The sequence below is a fragment of the Macaca nemestrina genome, chromosome 6, assembly GCF_043159975.1.
Source record: "Macaca nemestrina isolate mMacNem1 chromosome 6, mMacNem.hap1, whole genome shotgun sequence".
Classification (NCBI taxonomy): domain Eukaryota; kingdom Metazoa; phylum Chordata; class Mammalia; order Primates; family Cercopithecidae; genus Macaca; species Macaca nemestrina.
In genome coordinates, this window is record NC_092130.1 from 48,161,694 (window position 1) to 48,179,454 (window position 17,761).

Here is a 17,761-nt window from a genome sequence, read left to right on the forward strand (position 1 = left end):
GGGCCCTGGGGTTGGAGGGATGTAGCAGGTTTGGGGACAGCAATGAAAGTTGGTTCTAGCCAGGTAGGCTGGAGCCTGGAGCACTCTGAATTGGGATCCTGGATCTGGTTCCCCCTCTTGGAGAGAGACTCTGATGTCCCGTGTCTCAGTACTGGGACCCTGGGCCATACATACCTTGTCCCATGAGGACCCTGTCCCAAACTTTCCACGGTCTACTACACTCAGGGGCCCTGGGCAGAAGAGGTGGGCTGGGGGACTGGGTAGAGGCTGGGCCTTGAAGCTGGGGAAAGGACAAATGAGGCTGTCAGCTTTGAATGTCACTCCCCTTAGCTGCCCTCCAAGCCACCCCCAACCAGGATGCCCAGGCAGGAGCTGCTGTAGTTGCTGCAACCCTTCAGGGGTGGAGCTGTTGATCTCGGGGTAGCCTACGGTGGCAGGGAGCCTCTGAGTGGGTAGTTCCTGCATGGGGAAGGGGTTATTGCGTGTCCTGGGATTAAGGTGAGTACCAGCGGCTAGTGGATCTGTGGTAGCCAGTGGGAGAGTCGAGTTTCTGCGGGTGAGTGGGAATGAGAGGTGGGGGCCGGGGCCCATGGCTCCCGGTATTTTTCCACTCTCTCCTGTGCCTAATAATGCTTCCCTACTTTCCAGGGTGCCAGTCATCCTCTCCTCTCCCACTTATGACCGGGTGGGGCTGGGATCAAGTCTGCCGAGGCAGGGTGGGGAGGCAAGGGCAGACTCCTCCACTGCCCCACCCTATTTGGGTATGGCTGCAGGGAGCATGTGTGTACTGTGTGTGTGCGCACGCCTATGCAGCGCCACGGTGGGGCGCCCTCAGGGCCTTGCCGCACACATTCTGACCCCTTCGGAAGCAAAAAGAGACAAGGACCGGACATGGTCTGGGGTCACCTGCAGGACCAGGACCCCACCTTGCCTCACTGCTCTATCAGCACCTGCCCATTGCCCTGAACTGTGCTCCTTCAGCGAACGGAGGAGGCAAAAGGAGCCTTTAGAAGGGATCTCTAGCACAAATTTAACCATGAACAGAAGATCTATGAGAAGAAAGGAAAATAAAAACTTAAGCGAACACAGACACGATATCTGAATAAATGCACAGTAAGTGCAGATCACAGTCCTCTCTGGAGGAAAAGACTAATGCCAGTTCTTCCCAAGTGAGTCTCTAGATTCAGGGCAACCTGGTCACAGTTCAAAGAGGTTTGCTTTTCCAGAACCTGAAGCATGCAGTCTCAAATTCTGGCAACTGGAAATGTACAAGTATAGCTTTGACATGTTTGTAAATGACCAACAAGGAGGACAGATTGGCTATTAAACTCCAACACAGTAGTAATTACACAGGAACAGGGAATTAGATGACCAGAATCCAGTAACAAAGATTCGTACAAAATTAGGAAAAGTTCCTACCAATCATTAAGAAGAAGTTAAATAAGCCTCGGAAAAAAATTGTGAAGGGTTTGGGGTAACTTACACAAGAACTGCTCTTTTGAGAGTGAGGACCATTCTGTTCCCTTAGTGCTAGGCACCCAGCAAACACACCATAAATGCTCAAAGACTGAATGCTCATCACTGGTAATCAGAGAAATGCAAATTAAAACAACTGCATATGATATTTTACTTAACAGACTGGCAAAAATGAAAAAAGAAACGTAATATCCTGAGTTGGCAGGAGCACAAGGAAACGTCTCCTGCTGATGATGAATGTGAATTGGTAATTTTTTTTGTGGTTTGCAATAGCACAAAATTGAAAACAGCACAAATGTACGTTACTCTGGGCTCACTAAACAGGCACTAAATAAAACGAGTCAGTTTCTTGTCCCGAGCAAGTAAACTAGAGGGTAGATCCACGCGACCCGGAGTCTAGGACTCATCCTTGGGAGTGAACAAGCCACAGTTCACAGACGATGTGTGCAGCCGGGACATGAAAGGCCCAAGGCAAACCCACCACGCGGTAAACGCCAGGACTCCGAGAAAGGGTGGAAGCCGGGACTCCAAGGAGGGGTGGAATTGACTTAGAGACAGGAGGGAGCCTCTTGGAGGGCAAAGCTGCCCTGGGCAAGTCTTCTTTTCTTTCTGAACCTTCCTTCTGGTCTCCGTCTGGAAATTTAAGTGCGCCCCCTGGTGGGAGAGAGAGGAAGGGGAAGAAAAGGGGGTCTCCGGGTAGAATAAAGTGCTCCTGGGTGAAAGAAACCTGGAAGAGAGAATGCCAGGAAGTGCAAACCGCCCGCGGCGGCCCAGGTGATCTCCACGCTCAATCACGCTCTCCAGGGGAGCGATCGCTCCAGAGGCTGCCAGCACCCCCACCCCCACCCCGCTAGTGTCGATGATGGCCACAGGGGCCTTTCTCACCCCCCGCTCACCTTTGCACACACAGTTCCCCCCTTCACCCGTGTAGAGTTCGTGCCTCCCTCATCTCTTAGTTCTCAGCTAACACCTTCCCTGACCCCACCCAGGTCATACCTCCTGTCGTCGCGCCGCACGCAGCATCCTAGACCTCACCTTCGTATTACTAGAGCTGCCCCATTGTGATTCAGGTCTGCCTTTCACCCAGGCTGTGGCCCCCTTCAGGGCAGCATAGTACCCATCCTGCTCGCCACTGCACCCAGAGCCTAGGACATTCCTGGCATCTGAGCATATGCTACTGCACTCGGGAGCCATGCATGGCCTACGCAGCAGGGTGGCAGGCCAGGTGACAGGTTCAAGGTGGAGCAGAGGAACTTTATTAGAGGGACAGGGCGAAACATATTTACACCGGCCGAGTAGGGACCTTAAGAAGCAGGGGCGGGAGCAGGGGCCCAGCTCAGACGAGTTCCACCTTGGCGTTGGGGTACACCGCCACCACGTCGTAGCCCTCGGGCGGCTTCACGCGTGCCTTGGCGTGGCTCTCACAGTAAAGTCGCTCATCCAGAAAGAAGTAACCACGCTGCTTGAGGTTCAGGCCACAGTCGCTGCACATGAAGCACTCGGGATGGTAGAGCTTGTCCCGCGCCTTGACGATGGTGCCCCTGATGCGGGGAAGACAGCGTCGAGTGACTGACGGGTTCGCGACTGCGCCCGCATCCAGGGCCCTGGAGGGCTGGGGTCCGGGAAGGGCAGCGGGGGCGGGTACTCACACGATGCCGTGGCCGCAGCGCGTGCACTCGGGCAGCCCCTGCAGGCCGCTCAACGGAGAGCCCAGCTTGCTGGCCGTGGGCTTGAGGTTCCGGGGTCCGCCAGGCCCGGGCCGCTCCCCTGAAACCCGGAGCGTAGGTGGTATGAACGGGGTAAGGAGGTCAGAACTCCATTTCTGCGGGGTGTTTGGTTGGGCGCCGGATGGGCCATCGGCACCGAGACTGGGGAATGCGTTTGGCGGGCGTGGGGTGAGGGGCAGCTACAGGGGGTGGAGTGGGAATCACGAAACGAGGGCGTAGCAAGGGTGTAGCAAGGGTGTGGGACCGGGCCGCAGAGACCGAGGAGGGCAGGTGACTGGGAGGAGGGATGTGGGGTCGCTAGGGGGCAACCTGGGCACTGCAGGGAGTGGGAAGGCAAGTGGGGACAGGTGGCAGGCGTCTTACCACCCTCGCCGGCCTCTAGCATGCCCTGCAAGTAGCGGAAGGAGCCTGACTGCTTGGGCTCCGCAGCCACGGACTCGGCCGGCTCCCGCAGCATCCTGTACACCTCGGAGCCCAGGTCGACTCTGCAGTCCCGGCTCCGCGGTAGGCCTCTGGCTGGGTCAGCGCTGGGAGGGAGAAAGAAGTAGAGGAGGAAGGGATGCAGTTCCAGCCTTCACTCTGTGGACTCGGGTCTGGTGAGGCTTATGAGTCAGAATGCAACCAGCTGAGACCCAAGGATCAAGTGTCAGGGGTCAGGATGGGACTGGGTGAGATTTGAGGGATCAAGGGTTAAGATGGGCTCTGGGCATGGCACCGAAGGCATCTCTGCGCTACCTGGGGGGTGGAGACACATGCAGGGTGCTCATCTGGGCTGGCAGGGTGGCCTCGCTGCTGCCATTGTGAGGGACTGGAAAGCGAGGGGGTTGTCCATATGGAGATCCCAGGCTTGGTCTGCCATCTTCTGGCCCAGTCCCGGTGCCTGAGGGCCGCCTGCTGGTTATTGGACTGCCGTCCTATGAGAGAGAGGCCTAAGGCACTGGGAGACCCTCTGGCCTCTGGCCATTCCTTGTTCACCCCACCTCCACCTTGCTGTGCTGTGCCAGGTGGTGGATGCCAGCTGGCTACCTCTGCTCTGGCACCTCTGGCCCGTGGTGCTCAGTCAGAGAAGGGATTTCTAGGGTAGGACTGGGCCTGGGGACTGGTTCTGCCCCTGCAGAAATGAGAAATGTCCTTGGAAAGTCAGACACAAAAACCTGAGCAGCTGAGACTCAGCCTGAGCTTGTGAGCCCTGCAGTGGTTCTGCCCACCACCACTCATGAAGGGACAGTACTGGGGCAGGCCTATCCCAAGAAGCCTAAGGTCAGTGTGGCTACAGCAGGGTATATGGCCTCCTGGCAGAAGTGGCCCTGGTGCCAAGCCTTCTCACCTGCCTGAACTGTGGCGGGTACTGGGTGGGCCCACGGCTGGGAACTAAAAAAGGTAACTCTTGTCCTACAGCCAGGAAGGGTCCTTGACTGTCATGTGTCCAAGGCCCTTTGGGCAGGCTGAGGCTCAAGAGCGCCATTGTCAGGTCAGCCCTTTCTGGGCCTACACCTGTCCCCTATTTCCTGCTTTCCAGGCCACAATGAGTAGCCTTCTGCAGGCACAGCAGATGAAGGGCAGAGACCAGGCTAGGGCTCAAGGCTCTCTGCCCCACTACCCCACAGCCAGCCTGGTGCCCATGGCTGAAACATTTTGGGGGGTGTCCTGAACCTGCCCCCTCAGCCATGAGGAGAGGGCAGTATCTCTGTGTGTGTGGGTCTGAGTGGGGACTGGGGATCTTTGTCCCTGCAGAGTCCAGAGCTGTGCTGTTCCCAGCTTGCAAGTGCACACAAGCACACCCACAGCAATGTAAACAGGGGCATGCAGACTCTCGAAAGTATGTTTTAAAGACACACACATGCATAAGGACAACACATATGCACCTGCCAATCTTCCTACATAAAACTAACCACATGCACATGGTTACAGAGACTTGGAGTCAGCACTGGTCACCCTGGGAATGGCCATGGTGGCCTCCATGGCTGAGACTGGGCTAGCAGCCAGAGCAGCATGATTTTAGGATGACTTCTGAGTCCAGGCCATGGGTAGGTCTTAGCCTCAGCCTGGGAGTGACATGTAAACCTCCTCTGCTCTACAGTGTGGACACAGAGCGCAGTGTGGACAGGAAGACATGCCTATCGTAGTGGGAAGAGCCCTGGTTTGGACTTAGGCAGCTCTGACGCATAGTTGAGCCTGCGGGGTTCTGCCCTGACTGTCCCCTACTTTTTGCATGATGGGAACCTGGGGAACAGGCAGACCAGCAGTTGGGTGGGCCCTCCTCCATTTCCCCCACCCCAACAGACAAACAGGAGGGTCTTACTGCCCAGGTGGCCCCCATCAATGCAGCAGCAACAGGAAAACCCTTATTCACATCAGGCCCAACAAAAACCCCTGAGAAACCTGAGCGCTCTCACACATGTGTCTGTCGGGCAGGCACGCAGGCAGAGCTGGCCTCTAATGGGGACCAGATGGGCTGTGGCCAGTGGGGGTGGGGCTGGGCCTCTGGGCGGAGGTTTTGGTGGGAGGGAGGAGTTGGAGGGACTGGGACTGGGAGGAAGGAGGCCCTCACTCACCCCTACCCAGCAGGGTGGAGGGGTCCACTGCAGGGCAACAGAGCCATTGTCCCTCCCACGGCCACCCATGCAGTTGCCTCTCTAGGCCTGAACTCTGTGGTTAGGACACACATGGCTACCTCAGTTTTATTTTGAGTCCCAGGGTTATCCCCTAACTGGGCAAGTCACTTCACCTCTCTGAACCTGTTTCTTTATCTATGAGCTGGGGAATGTAATGCTTTCCACATCAGGTTCCTTGTGGAGATGAAATAAGACAATTGCACAGTGCCTGGCACAAAGCACATACTCATTGGATGAATGGCTGTCAGGGGAATTCCTGGGCCCCCAGTCCTGGATTTTCCCCCTCTGTGGGTGGTGCACCTCGTACCATATGCTCCTCTGCTCTGAGAACCAGCCTGCTGCCCACTTGGTTGTTGAAGCCTCAGTGGATTTTTCAGCAGGATGGGGGTAACTACCTGCTTTGGGACACTCAACTTGGAGGCAGGCGCTGAGTCCAGATGAGCAGGTGCCACCTCCTAGAGGCTCAGTTCTAGCTCTCTGCTGGTCTGGGGAGGACAGGCTGAGTGTGCAAGGACTGCCTGCTCCACCTGACTTGCTTCTCCCTATCACCTGGTTCTCAGCATAATTGCCATTCCCTCCAGAAAACCCTGACTTATTACCATCCTTCCTCCACCCGGGGCTAGGCCAAGTACCTCCTGTGTTCCCGCAAGAGGCCTGAGAGGAGGAGGTTCTCCTATGGCCCCAGAGGGAAGGTGGGCCTGAAGTTCCAGCTGGCCCTGTCCCATCCCACTCGGGGATGTGTGCCAGGGCACCTTGTGCTGGTCCTAGGGCCAACTGTGGTTTCCTTCTCCTCCTCAATGGCTCCAGCTAGCTCCACCCCCTCCCCAACACCCCCACTCAGGCAGAGGGTGGGAGCAGCATGGGGACAATGGGCCCTGTGTCTGTGTTAGCAAGGACTCAGCCCTGCAGGGGCAGGGTGGGAGTGTTTTTGTCACCACCCATGGAGTCCATGACCTTTTAAGTACAAAAGTGGGGCAGCAGCTGAGGGGCTGCCCTGGTGCTTATGGAAACTCCCTCCTTCTCCAGTGTGAGCCACTGGCAGCCTGGTCTTCAAGGGAGTCAATGAGAATAAGTGTGGGGGCAGGGGGGGCTGCTCTACAGTCGCCAGCCTCCCAGGCCCACCGGCCCTGAGCCTCTCCTGGAAGACTGAACCCCCTCCCCACCCCGTCATATCCATCCTGGCACTGCTGCCTCTGAGGGAGGCTGGGCCTCATGCATGAGCTTGGGGCCTGCACTATGCTGCTCCCCTCTGCCTGGCCCATGGCAAGCCTGGCTCATTTGTCTATGCCAACATGTACCCCTGCCCCTAAGGCCTGGGGTCCATAGGGCCACCAGAGCAAGCTTCTGAGACACAGATGTGGCCGTGGATCCCTGTAAGAACAGCTGAGGTCCAGGATAGAGAAGCCCAAGAACCTTTCTGTGGTCCTGCCCCACCACTTTATCTCTCACCTCTGTCCTCTCACTCCTCCCACCTTGCCCTCCCTTCCCCTGGACCTTTCTTTTCTCTGAACCTGTGGTGCAACACCTCACCTCTGGGCCACACTTCCTCTCCCTATACCCCTTTGCCTGCCTTACCATTCCTAGGCCTTCAGGTCTTGGCTTCAATACCCCTTCCTCCAGGAAGCCCTCTTTGACTCCTTGTCTGAGTCATGTGACTACTCTGGGTTCCTTTGGCCCCTGGCTTCCCCTAGCCCAGAACTTCTAAGTCCCTTTCCCCTGCCAGAATGGGCACTGTCTGGAAGGTGGTAAGCATCTGGCTTCAGAGATGCCAGCCAGGCAGGGTAGGGAATAGAGCAAGATGGGATTGGGGTAGATGGTGAGGGAGAAGCTGAGGCACATCCTTCCCTCTGGTTCAGTGAAGCCTCTCCTTGCCTTGGCCCCTTTTCTTCCATGTTGAGAGGGTGGACAAAGGCAGGCTCAGGAGGCAATGGTCCCACATGCTGGGTCCCACGGTTCTGGCTCCATCACAGACCATCCCAGTCTCCTTGCCCAAACTCTGTGGCCCAGTGATGGCTCTGGATACCTCAGCCATCCCCACTTGGCTACTCCTCATGCCATGGCAAAACAAGGCCCTAGAACAGCCTGATCCCCTCACTATTCTTGAGGACAGGACCAGAGATATGACTCTTATCACATACAGAAAGGTGACTGGGCAAACAGGCCTGCAGCCTGAGTTCTGCTAGAAGCACCACAGGATGACCAGGAGAGAACTTCAGACTTGGATAGGGCACCCAGAGGAGTGTCCCATAGCCTGAGGTCACTCCACAGCCTGAGACTGCCACCAACCTCCCCTGCTATAAGCACAGTGACTTCTTAATGGTCTGGCATTACTGGGCACCACAGTGAACTCCAGCTGGCTGTGTGGTAGCCGCAAACCAAGGCCTAGCCCAGCTCCTGGACGTCATAGGCACCTAGGTCCAGAATCCAGGATTGTCTGGAGCAGAGACAGAGCCACGCAGGTGCTCATCATCTGAGGAACATGGGATGGGGTATGGGCATGGTCCAGAGAAAATTTCTGCTTCAGTCTTTGTCTTGGGTATCTGAGAGCCCCAGTGAGGACACTCAGTGCAGGTGAACCTGCATGCTGGCCCCTCTGCCTTGGGCTCACTCTGAGCCAGGCCAGGCCAGGCAGTGTCTGTACATACCTGGATCTCAGGGTCGATGTGGGTCCTGTGTGCTTGAGCCTTGCTGTCATCAGGGGCACTGGGCCAGCTCCTGCCCTCAGGCCTGTGGCAGAAATTGTGATGGTCAGATATGTCTCCTACCAAGGCCACCATGCCTGGGAGCCAGGATCAAGAGGGGCTGGGCTCTGGGCTGTGCCCTGCAGGTAGAAGGACACCACTCCAGTGCTTTCCCCTGTACCACAATGGTGACTGTTGTGGCAATGAGCCACAACTCTAGCTGCCATCCTCCTGGGGCAGGGCTATATGCTTCTGCCCCCATCAGCTGCCCAGTCCCTCTCTGGTCTGTTCCTGGAGAGGTTGCAGGACACGCCCTGTGGCTTCCCTAATCTTCCACCCTCTTCGTGGCCTACAGAAGCTCAGTTCAAAGAGGCCCAGCTTACAGCACTGCAAGTCAGGCCTCACACATTGACCAGCTAGACGCCTATCCACTCATCCTCTGGGCGTCCGTAGATGCCTCCGGGGGGGGTGTGGGGTCAGGTGTCCATCAGCTCTGGGGTAGGTGGAATGGAGGCTCCGAGGGGTGTGTCTTTCCTCCTGCTGCTGCTGCCGGCAGAGTCATCACTGAGTCTGCCCAGCCCAGATGGGAAACAGGCCATTAGGAAATTCCTGCTTCGCCATAGAAACCAAAAGCCAAACACCACTCAGGAGGGAGAAAAACATCGTAAACCTGCCATAGGCAGGGCAGGCAGGCCGAGAGGCTACATGCCTAGGGCCCAGCCCTATCACTCAGTAGCCCTGTGAGAAGGCAAGCCAGGAAGGGGCATGGACCCTGGACTGGTGGGTGGGTGTGAAGTGAGGCTGGTTAGACCAAAGGGGAATAATGTCCTCCAACTCACCCAACGAAGCCTCCTGAGGCTTCTCGAGGTCTCACTACTGACATAGTAGCTTACCCCTGCCACTTCTGCCCCTTCAGTTGAGGGTTTTAATAATCTGTCTACACCTATGGTCCATACTCACTCTGCACTTCCTTGCCTCTGCCCATTCCTTAGTCCCTTGGAGGCTACCTCTCTACTCCAGACCTTCTGTATTAGAGCTCTGCTACTCCAGGGCAACACCAGCCCCATAGTCCCTGTCTCTAGCCCCCTCAAGCAGGCTCCCAAGTGGCTACCCTAACTCACAGCTTTAACTGTGGCCTCTGCCTACTCAGAGCTTCTCTTGGATAAAGCTGGGACATCTTGTGTGGCTATTTGGCCTTAAACTTCCCTGAAGCTCTGCCCAGAAGAGCAGTAAAAGCCTGACATCTAAGGGTCAAAGGGCACAAAGTACCCAGAGCCATTAATGTGGCCCAATGCATCAGATCAGAATGAAAGGCTTAATCATGCGTCAACCCCCATCACAGTCTGGGCTCTTTAAACAAAATGACAGGCAAAGAGTAGGCTGTGCAAAGGTACCTTGGGCCACATGTGATGGACAACAGGGACTCCATCAGTGGCCTCAGTGTTGAAGTTGATGTCAGGAAGGTCCTGGACCTATAGAACATGCCCAGGAAGTGTGATTTTGCTTGGATTGTTGGATACCTGGCTTTGGGCTCAAAACAAAACAAGCCCATTGGGGAAGCTGGGCCTTTGATACACTTTTCATTCTATGGGGAAGTCTGTGGGGGGATTAGAGCTCGCTGTACACAAGAGGGCAGGTAGGGAAGCTGGTCACCGTGGGAGTGAGAGCACAGAGTAGCTCACTCCAGCCAACTCAACAGGCTGATTCTGTGCAGAGCCCTTGCTGTGTGGGTGTGTGTCGTGGGGGCGGGGGAGTATCTTTTGGGCCCAGGCATAGGTCCTGGCATAGCAGGCAAGATAGGGAGCAGAGTCAGAAAGCTTGCAGGTGGGAAAGTGTCCAGTAGAAGAAATGCTGGCTCAGAGGGTCAAGGTGGCCCTCATGTCTTGATTCCCCACAGTTTGCATGCATGAGGGTTGGAGATGGGGGCTGCAGGGCAGGACTCAGGTTTTCACTCTGACTGAGCAGGCCTGGTACATCATCATCACTCAGTGTCCAGATCACAAGATGGTCCCTATTTTTGGCTGAGGAAGTTATGGGCTCGAGACATTAAATCACTTGCTGGAGCACAGCAGAGTTCTCTCTGCCTCTCTCTCTTTTATGGGTAACTTTATGTGTCAGCACAGCCTAATTCTCAACCCAGCTCTGTAATAGTAGAGAATGTGCTCTCATCTGCTCCATGGCCAGTGACATTTTGGGGCTGAAATGCCCAGAGTGGAACAGGTCAGTGGACCTCTGGCTCCATCCATGCCTGGTTTGGAACAAAGGACCGGGGAAGGAAGGAAGGAAAGAAGGAGGGGGACCTCCACCCCACCACCCTCCCCTGACATCATACACTCTGGGAAGCTCCTGACTCAGGCCCCCTCTGAGGCACTCCTCCCCACTACTCCACTACCACTAGGGCTGCCCTTGTTCAGTCACACAGAGACAAGGCTGGAGGTGAGTCAGAGGCCAGGATCCCAGCCAAGCCGGGGAGGCTTCAGAGGCCACTCATGGGCAGAGCAGTGCTGACATTTCCCCCATCCAGCCTGTATCTCAGTCTGGAGGAGGGTGATGAATGTGATCCATTTATGAGAAAGGAAACCCGGGCTCATAGAGGTCATCTGGGCACCTAAGGCTCCAGAGGCTGGATGAGGACCAGCTTTGCTGAACTCCAAAGATGGAGCATCCTCACCATGTGCCAGGTAGAGCATACAAGGTCCTGGACTTGCAGCTGGGCCCACTCAGTGCCACGGGCACAGCCAGGGGCCCTGACCCCAAACCCGATCTGGCCATGGGCCAAGCACAAACAGGGGCGACCTCACAGGCCTTTCCACTATGTTTAATGGCTCCAAGCCAATGGCTCACCTCCCACCCTGCCAGCTCAGAGGCATGGTTAGCTGTGTTGTGGTTTGGGGAGGCTTTGCCCACACACTTCCACAGGTGGTCATGGAAGTCCCCATCAGCGGTGAACATGGCAGAGCTGATAAGTTATGCCTGACTTCTGTGGATCGAGGTGGGCAGGGGAGTGGGGAGACCCCACTCAGCCAGGCTTAGTCCAACTGCTTTTCAGAGTAAAGACCCAGGACCTGAGCAAGGCTGGGTCCCCCTACCCCCACCCCCAGTGGACCTTCCATCCCAGGACCATTTATGGGGCACAGATGGGGCTTGGCAACCCCCTGTCCTCCCTTCTTGATCGGCTGCACAGCATTACACAGTCCATAGCACGAACTTTTCCCAAATCCGTATTTAACCAGGGCAGAGTGTGGGCCACCGTGGGGACAGCTGTGGCAGGGCAGCTGTGGGGCTGGTAGGAGTGGTCAGCAGCCAAGTAAAGGGTCTGTAGTCTTAGGAGAGAGCCCTGAGGTCAAATTTTGCTACCCCACTCCCTCTCTATGTGACTTTAAGCACCTTCTAATCTTTCTGAGCCTCACTTGTCTCATCTGTGAAGTGGGGACTACACTAAGTTTTACCTTTTTTAAGTTGGTAAATGAGGGTTAAATGAGGTGTTGCACAAGAAACTATTTTGAAACGGTCATCACACTGGTCACTCAGGGGAGGGGAAAGGACTGAAACAAATGTCCCAGAGACTATTCAAGGTCCTATTTCAGTTGCCTGCAACACTTGCTGTAAGTGCCCCAACACACTTCTAGTCTAAGTTAAAAGGGGATTTCTTCCCTTCTTAAGCTACAGCTCTAAACAGTGTCTGCCAGGACCCCATGAAAGTACTACTCCTTGGGACTCTTCCTGGATGGGGTGCCCAGGAGCTGAGCTGTGTGAAGCTGTGCTCACCCAAGATGCTGGCTGCCCATAACTGCCCACCTCGTCCCGCCATCCTCCCAGCCCAGCCCACCTGTGCATACCTGCTCACAGACAGCGTGAGGTGATCGTGGCAGCCCTTGATGCGGTTCTGTGCCTCCAGGTGTGTCATGAGCTCTGTGCTCTCACCATTGATGGCCTGGATCAGGTCTCCTGGACACAGGGCAGCCAATGCAGCCTTGCTGCCAGCATGGACCTGCGGGCAGACAAGCCAGATGACTTGGCACAGTCATGATGTGGCCTTGCTGCAAGCTCTACTCTAGGCCTCCTCCAACCTCAGAACCTAGCCAGTGTGGCCTGCTACCAGCATGGCCTGTGGATGGGCAAGCCGAGAGGCTGGTTGAGGTCCCCATGTAGCCTGGCTGAAGCCTTGCTGGAAACACCTCCAACTCCAGCACCTGGAGGCTTGGCAGGGCATGAGGATATACGAGAAGGGCTTCCTCTGGGCTGGGACAAGTGGATGTTGTTCTTGCAGCCTGCATGTGTGCCCAAGGACATGCAGGGGCCACAGAGACACATGGAGACATATGTGCTCACAGATACATACAGAGCATGGACGTGTCACAGATACCCTACACAGACAAGGCCCCAGCCAGGCAGACCAACCCCTTGGCCTAACATTCAAACCCTTAGTGATCTTGCCTTCCTACTTGCTTGATCTCAACTCTCATCCCCACCTCCACACCCACACTCTGTCCAGACCATGTGAATGTCTATGGGGTGTTCAGAGGCACCATATGTCACTCACCACCACACTTCTGCAAAAGCTGTTCCCTCTACCTGGAACATTCCTTTGACTCCCACATCCTCATCCTTCAGATCTCACCATAGACGCCACTTCCTCTGGGAGCCTCTCTGGGATCTCACTACCCTGTGTGCTCCCATAACCACCTTTCCCCCTACATTGTTCATGTTAATACTTCATTGTAATTAAAATGGGAAGGTCTGAACATCACCTCCCTGGGCAAGTCCAGGGCCATCCAGTTCCAGCTGCCAGCCTGCACTTGGGGGTCAGAATTCTAGCTCTATTTCCCCTGCAGGACAGGAACTCAGGCTACCTCAGTGCCACTACTGACCTCTCAGGGTCAAGCAGTGTTCACACTTGGAAGCTCTTACAATGCTGGTCAACGGAAGAAGGCTAGGATGGGGAGTGGAGTTAGACTCGCAGAGATACCTAAGTAAGCAACCCAGGGGAATCCAGGCAGTGGAGCACCCCTCACCCTGCCTTGGCCCCAACATAGCCTTTAGAAATAGATTTCTTACTCAGCCTCTCCAGACAGTGCCCAGCTGGTTCAAAAGCTGCCAGTGACCTCGTTCTTTTGGGTGGGAGCTCCTACTGGTGGGAACTCCTGGAAGCCCAGCTAGGCTCAGTTCAGCCAGGTCTCAGTAGTGAGTGGACAAAGCTGAGGTGCTGGCAGCTCCTTGGCTGGAGGCTTGGTGTTGGCACTGCCCAAGCTGACCTGCCCTGAAGTAGGCTGCTTCAAGGAAACGTTCTTCTGAAGCATGACACTCTCAGCCAACCAGGCAATCATGAATGTTCACTTGTAGGGCCCGGGCACCTGTGCAAGCCTGTCATCCTGGGGGAGACACCCACTTGGCACCATCCCACCCTCCCCTCAAGGCCCTCCTCCGCCTCTTCCCCTTCATGGATACCTGCCTTGTGCCAGGGCCTGGGCTCTATGCTTTACCCATAACTAGCTCACAGCAAGCCCTCAACCACCTGGTGAGGCAGAGGCTGTTCTCATCCCTCTTTTACAGAGGAAGAAAGAGAAGCCTGGGGGAGGGGTGCCATGCCTTAGTCCCCACACTGGAGAGGAGTCTTTCTTCAGGGGGCGGCTAACTGCGGCAGGATGACTCAGGCAGCACAAGGGGTGCATTCAGGCTTCTGTGGGCGGAGGAAGTTTCTTGAAAGCAGTGGTGGCTGGGATGCTGCCAGCTCTATTGAGCTAGGGGAGTTCTGGTCAGAGAGGGCGTGAGGCCAAGAAATTGTGACTCTCCCAGCCACCTTGACATGCATTATCTCATTAATCCTGAAGGCAAGCCCATTTCCTAGATCAGGAAATGGAGGTCCAGAGAAGTACAGAAGGATAGTTAATTGATAAAAGATTGAATCAAGATTTCAATCCAGGCCACCCGGTTCCAAATTTAAAACTACGCTTTTAACACCTGTACTTTTCTTCCAAAAGGGGTAAGGGAAAAGAGGGTATCCGAGGGAGAGATAGTGTTCCAGGCAGAAGGACCAGCATGTATAATGGCACATCTGGAGAGAAAGTAGAAGGAAGGTTGTATGGCCTGAGCATCATGAATGAGGGGAGAGTGGAAGAGATGAAGTCAGAGAACAGGCAGGGAACAGATCTTGCAGAGTCTTGTACACCCGGGTGGGAAGCTGGCATTTCTCCTGGGTGGTTGGGAACCATGGAGGGCTCTAAGCAGGGAAGTCAGAGGACAGAGTGGAATTCAGGCCGATCCCTCTAGCTCCTAAGCACAGGATAAACAGAAAGAAGGAACAGAGACAAGAACAGTGAAGTGAGGTGGGCGGTGAGGGCATGAATCAGCCCCTCACCGGTAATGGCTGCATTCCCAGCCCCTGATCCACCCAGTCTAGATGTTGTGGTGGGCTAGGAGTCCAAGTCAGAACCAGGTGCCACATTGTCCTACACAGTCACAGCAAACTCGACTGCCTGGATTCCTCTTGTCTCCACTCTGCTTCTCTGGGTCGATTACATTAGCCTCTCTGTGCCTGGGTCTCCATCTATGTAAGGCCAGAGGGAGTCCTTACTTCTAAAAGCTGTTGTAAGGACTACTTGAGAAAATCAGAGCGTGTAAAGCCCCCACAGGAGGCTGGACATAAGGTGGTGCTCATTCCAGGGACTGGAGGGAGCTGTTAACAACACGCATTAGGGTGGGGCCTGGCACACCCTGGATGCTTGGCCAAGGCCAGCCATCATTATAGGTTGTGGGGAAGGAGCCCCAGATGATGTTCTTGGGACTCCCCGAGGCTTCATCGGCTGAGATTGCAAGCCCCCAGCCCTGCCAAGCTGACAGCCTCCTTCCTGTCTGCGTGAGGCTGTCCCTCCCTATTGGGTCCTGGGTAGGGGAAGTCCTGGAAGCAAGGGAGGGGCTGGATCTTGAGCCCCCTTGGTGAAGACACTCCCACATATCTTCAGTCCCTGTAGACCTGCCCCGGAGGTACCTGCGAGGCAAGCTGTGGCCTGTGCCTCCCCAGCACTGTAAATCTCCCCAGATCCCACCCAAACCCAACCTCAGCCATCCTGGCTCCTAGGGCCTGAGCTGCTGCCACGTGACTCTGGGGGACAAGGGAGGCTCTTCCTGGCAAACCTTCTCCCAGACTGCCCGTCTGCCTGGGGCCTGCATCCCCAATCAGCTCCAAACAAGGCCGTTGCTGCTGCTGCTGCCGTAGCCGAGGCTGTGACGGCTGTGACGTGTGGAGGCCTTTCCTCCGCGGGCAGGCAGCCGCGTGGGCAACAGATGTCTCAGCTCCCTGCCGCCTGCAGCCGTCAGCCGCCGCCACTGAGCCTGTCAGCGGCCTCACGCCCAGGGTGCCTGGCCAGCCTGCTTAGTGCCCCCACCAGCCCCCTCAGCGGACACACAGCATGACACACACAAGCAGACACAGGCTTGCACACACACACACACACACACAGCAGGAATCCAATAGGAAAGAGGGAGATGAAAGGCTCTGGGATGTGTTGAAGGCCCACCTCACTCAGCCCCAGGGACCTGGCAGTGAGGGCAGATGTGGGAAGCCTCCTAGGACAGCTGGGCCTGCCTGTCACCCTGGCCCCCAGAAACGGGACTCCATGATTCCATGCTCCACCTGGTGCCCACTCCCTCCCAAGAACTGGAGAAAAGTCTCTGAAAGCCCAGCCGGCTTGGCCCAGCCCCCACGGCAAGAGGTGGCAGTAGGGTGGGGGAAGGTGCTTCTCTGTGCCTCTGACACAGGCCCCCAAAGACAAGATGAGCCTGTGTGGGAGCAAGGGATGGCCGTCAGATGGTTTCAGGTCATCTCCTCTGCTTCTTCCAGACTGAGAGCCGCCAAGGGCAGGGCCTGGGTTCTCTCCTCTTCTGTCCCTTAGGCTGGGGCCCCCCAAGGGCAGGGTCTGAGTCCTCTCTTTTGGCCCTCCAGACACGAGGACATCAAGGCTGGGCCAGGATCCTGTCTCCCCTAGACAGGCACCCCCTTGAACAGGGCCTGAGTCACCTCCTCCACTCCTCTATGCTCAGACTAGCCAGGCTCCAGGGCTGTGCCCGCTCCTTTTCCTTCTCCGTGGGCAAGGCAGGGCCCTGGGAAACTTGAGGAACAGGCCTGAGGCTGTCCTGACCCTAGGCTTTGTGTCGTCTTGTGGGGAGGGGTCTCACAACCTCACAGTCAAGTCTCCCTTTCCCCTGGAAGCCAGAATTCCTCCTGGTCACTTCCCCTTAGGGTGACTGAGGTCATGAATGAGAGACTGACTCATGCCCAAAGTGGGAAGCGGATGGACCTTTCTCTTCTCAGATTCAGCCAGGACCCCAGACCTCCCTGGGTCACCCAGCTCTGCCAGCAGGGACCCCTGATAGGGGAAGGGGGGATTCTAAATCATTTTGCCCCAGATCTTCAGGCAGGGGTGAGTGAAAAGTTTCTGGGCCTCTGTAGAGCTGTCTAGACCCCTGGCCCATCTCCGCGGGTCCTTCCCGGGTCCACAGTGGCTCCCCCAGATGAGGCCAGCGGGGAGGTCGGTGCGTGAACTCTTGGGAGATTCTCCGCGGGATCTGGCAGACAGGCCCAGCGTGGGAGGAGGGCGACTGCGGCTGCCTGCCCTGCCTGGAAGCCGCCTCTACAGCATGCGGGGCACCCAGGCCCACCCTCCGCCTTCAAGCCTCGGATACATCGGGGATCTGGGTCCCGGGCGGACCGCGAGGACCGAGTCTCAGACCCGGGACCGCCCTGCCGCCACGCAGCCGCCAGACTCACCCGCGAGATGGTGAGGGGCGCGCTGAAGTCCCGGCCGCCCACCAGGCGGAAGCCCCAGGGCGAAGGCCCGCGCAGGGTCACGGAATGGGGCATCGCGGGCCGGAGCCGCAGCCGGAGCTTGAACCGGACTCTGAGGAGCCGCCGCCGCCGCCGCCGCCGCCGCCTGGACGCCGCGCCCCGCCCCCGGCCAGCCCGCCCCGGTCCCCCTCGTCCCAGCCCCCGCCCCCGCTCCCTGCGCGCCCGGATTGGCCCCGCGGCCGGCCCGACCCTCCCACTTCGGGGGGCTCTGAGGATCCGCCCTCAGCCTCGGCTGCCTGCAACCCGGCACCCCCGCCCAGCTCTGAGACCCCCGAGTTCGGACGGCCCCGACGGCCTGGATCCTGCTCGGTCCTCGGATTTGCCGTCCGCGGACCCAAACCCGGCTGTCGACATCGGCCCTTTGAAGTCGCTTTTAGGGAAGGTGCTCCAGCCGGAGGAGGGATGGAGGACCCACTT

The 17,761-nt window shown here is 56.8% G+C and overlaps 1 protein-coding gene across 4 annotated transcripts; it reads right to left on the reverse strand.

Moving 5' to 3' along the window:
- Window positions 1-1,597: 1,597 nt before the first annotated feature.
- LOC105467183 (PDZ and LIM domain 4) lies at window positions 1,598-17,421 on the reverse strand. 4 transcript variants are annotated; one of them, XM_011716652.3, is made up of 7 exons: window positions 17,267-17,421; window positions 12,339-12,490; window positions 8,464-8,545; window positions 3,939-4,117; window positions 3,567-3,730; window positions 3,126-3,243; window positions 1,598-3,017 (listed from the first exon to the last, which is right to left on the reverse strand). In XM_011716652.3, the coding sequence occupies exons 1-7, from the start codon at window positions 17,357-17,359 to the stop codon at window positions 2,813-2,815; spliced, it is 993 nt and encodes a 330-aa protein (XP_011714954.1). In that variant the 5' UTR covers window positions 17,360-17,421; the 3' UTR covers window positions 1,598-2,812. The 4 variants fall into 4 exon arrangements, with proteins under 4 accessions (XP_011714954.1, XP_070954592.1, XP_070954591.1 ...); XM_071098491.1 differs by lacking the exon at window positions 17,267-17,421 and adding an exon at window positions 16,517-16,703 and having other exon boundaries at window positions 2,710-3,017; XM_071098490.1 differs by lacking the exon at window positions 17,267-17,421 and adding an exon at window positions 13,558-13,826 and having other exon boundaries at window positions 2,710-3,017.
- Window positions 17,422-17,761: the final 340 nt, after the last annotated feature.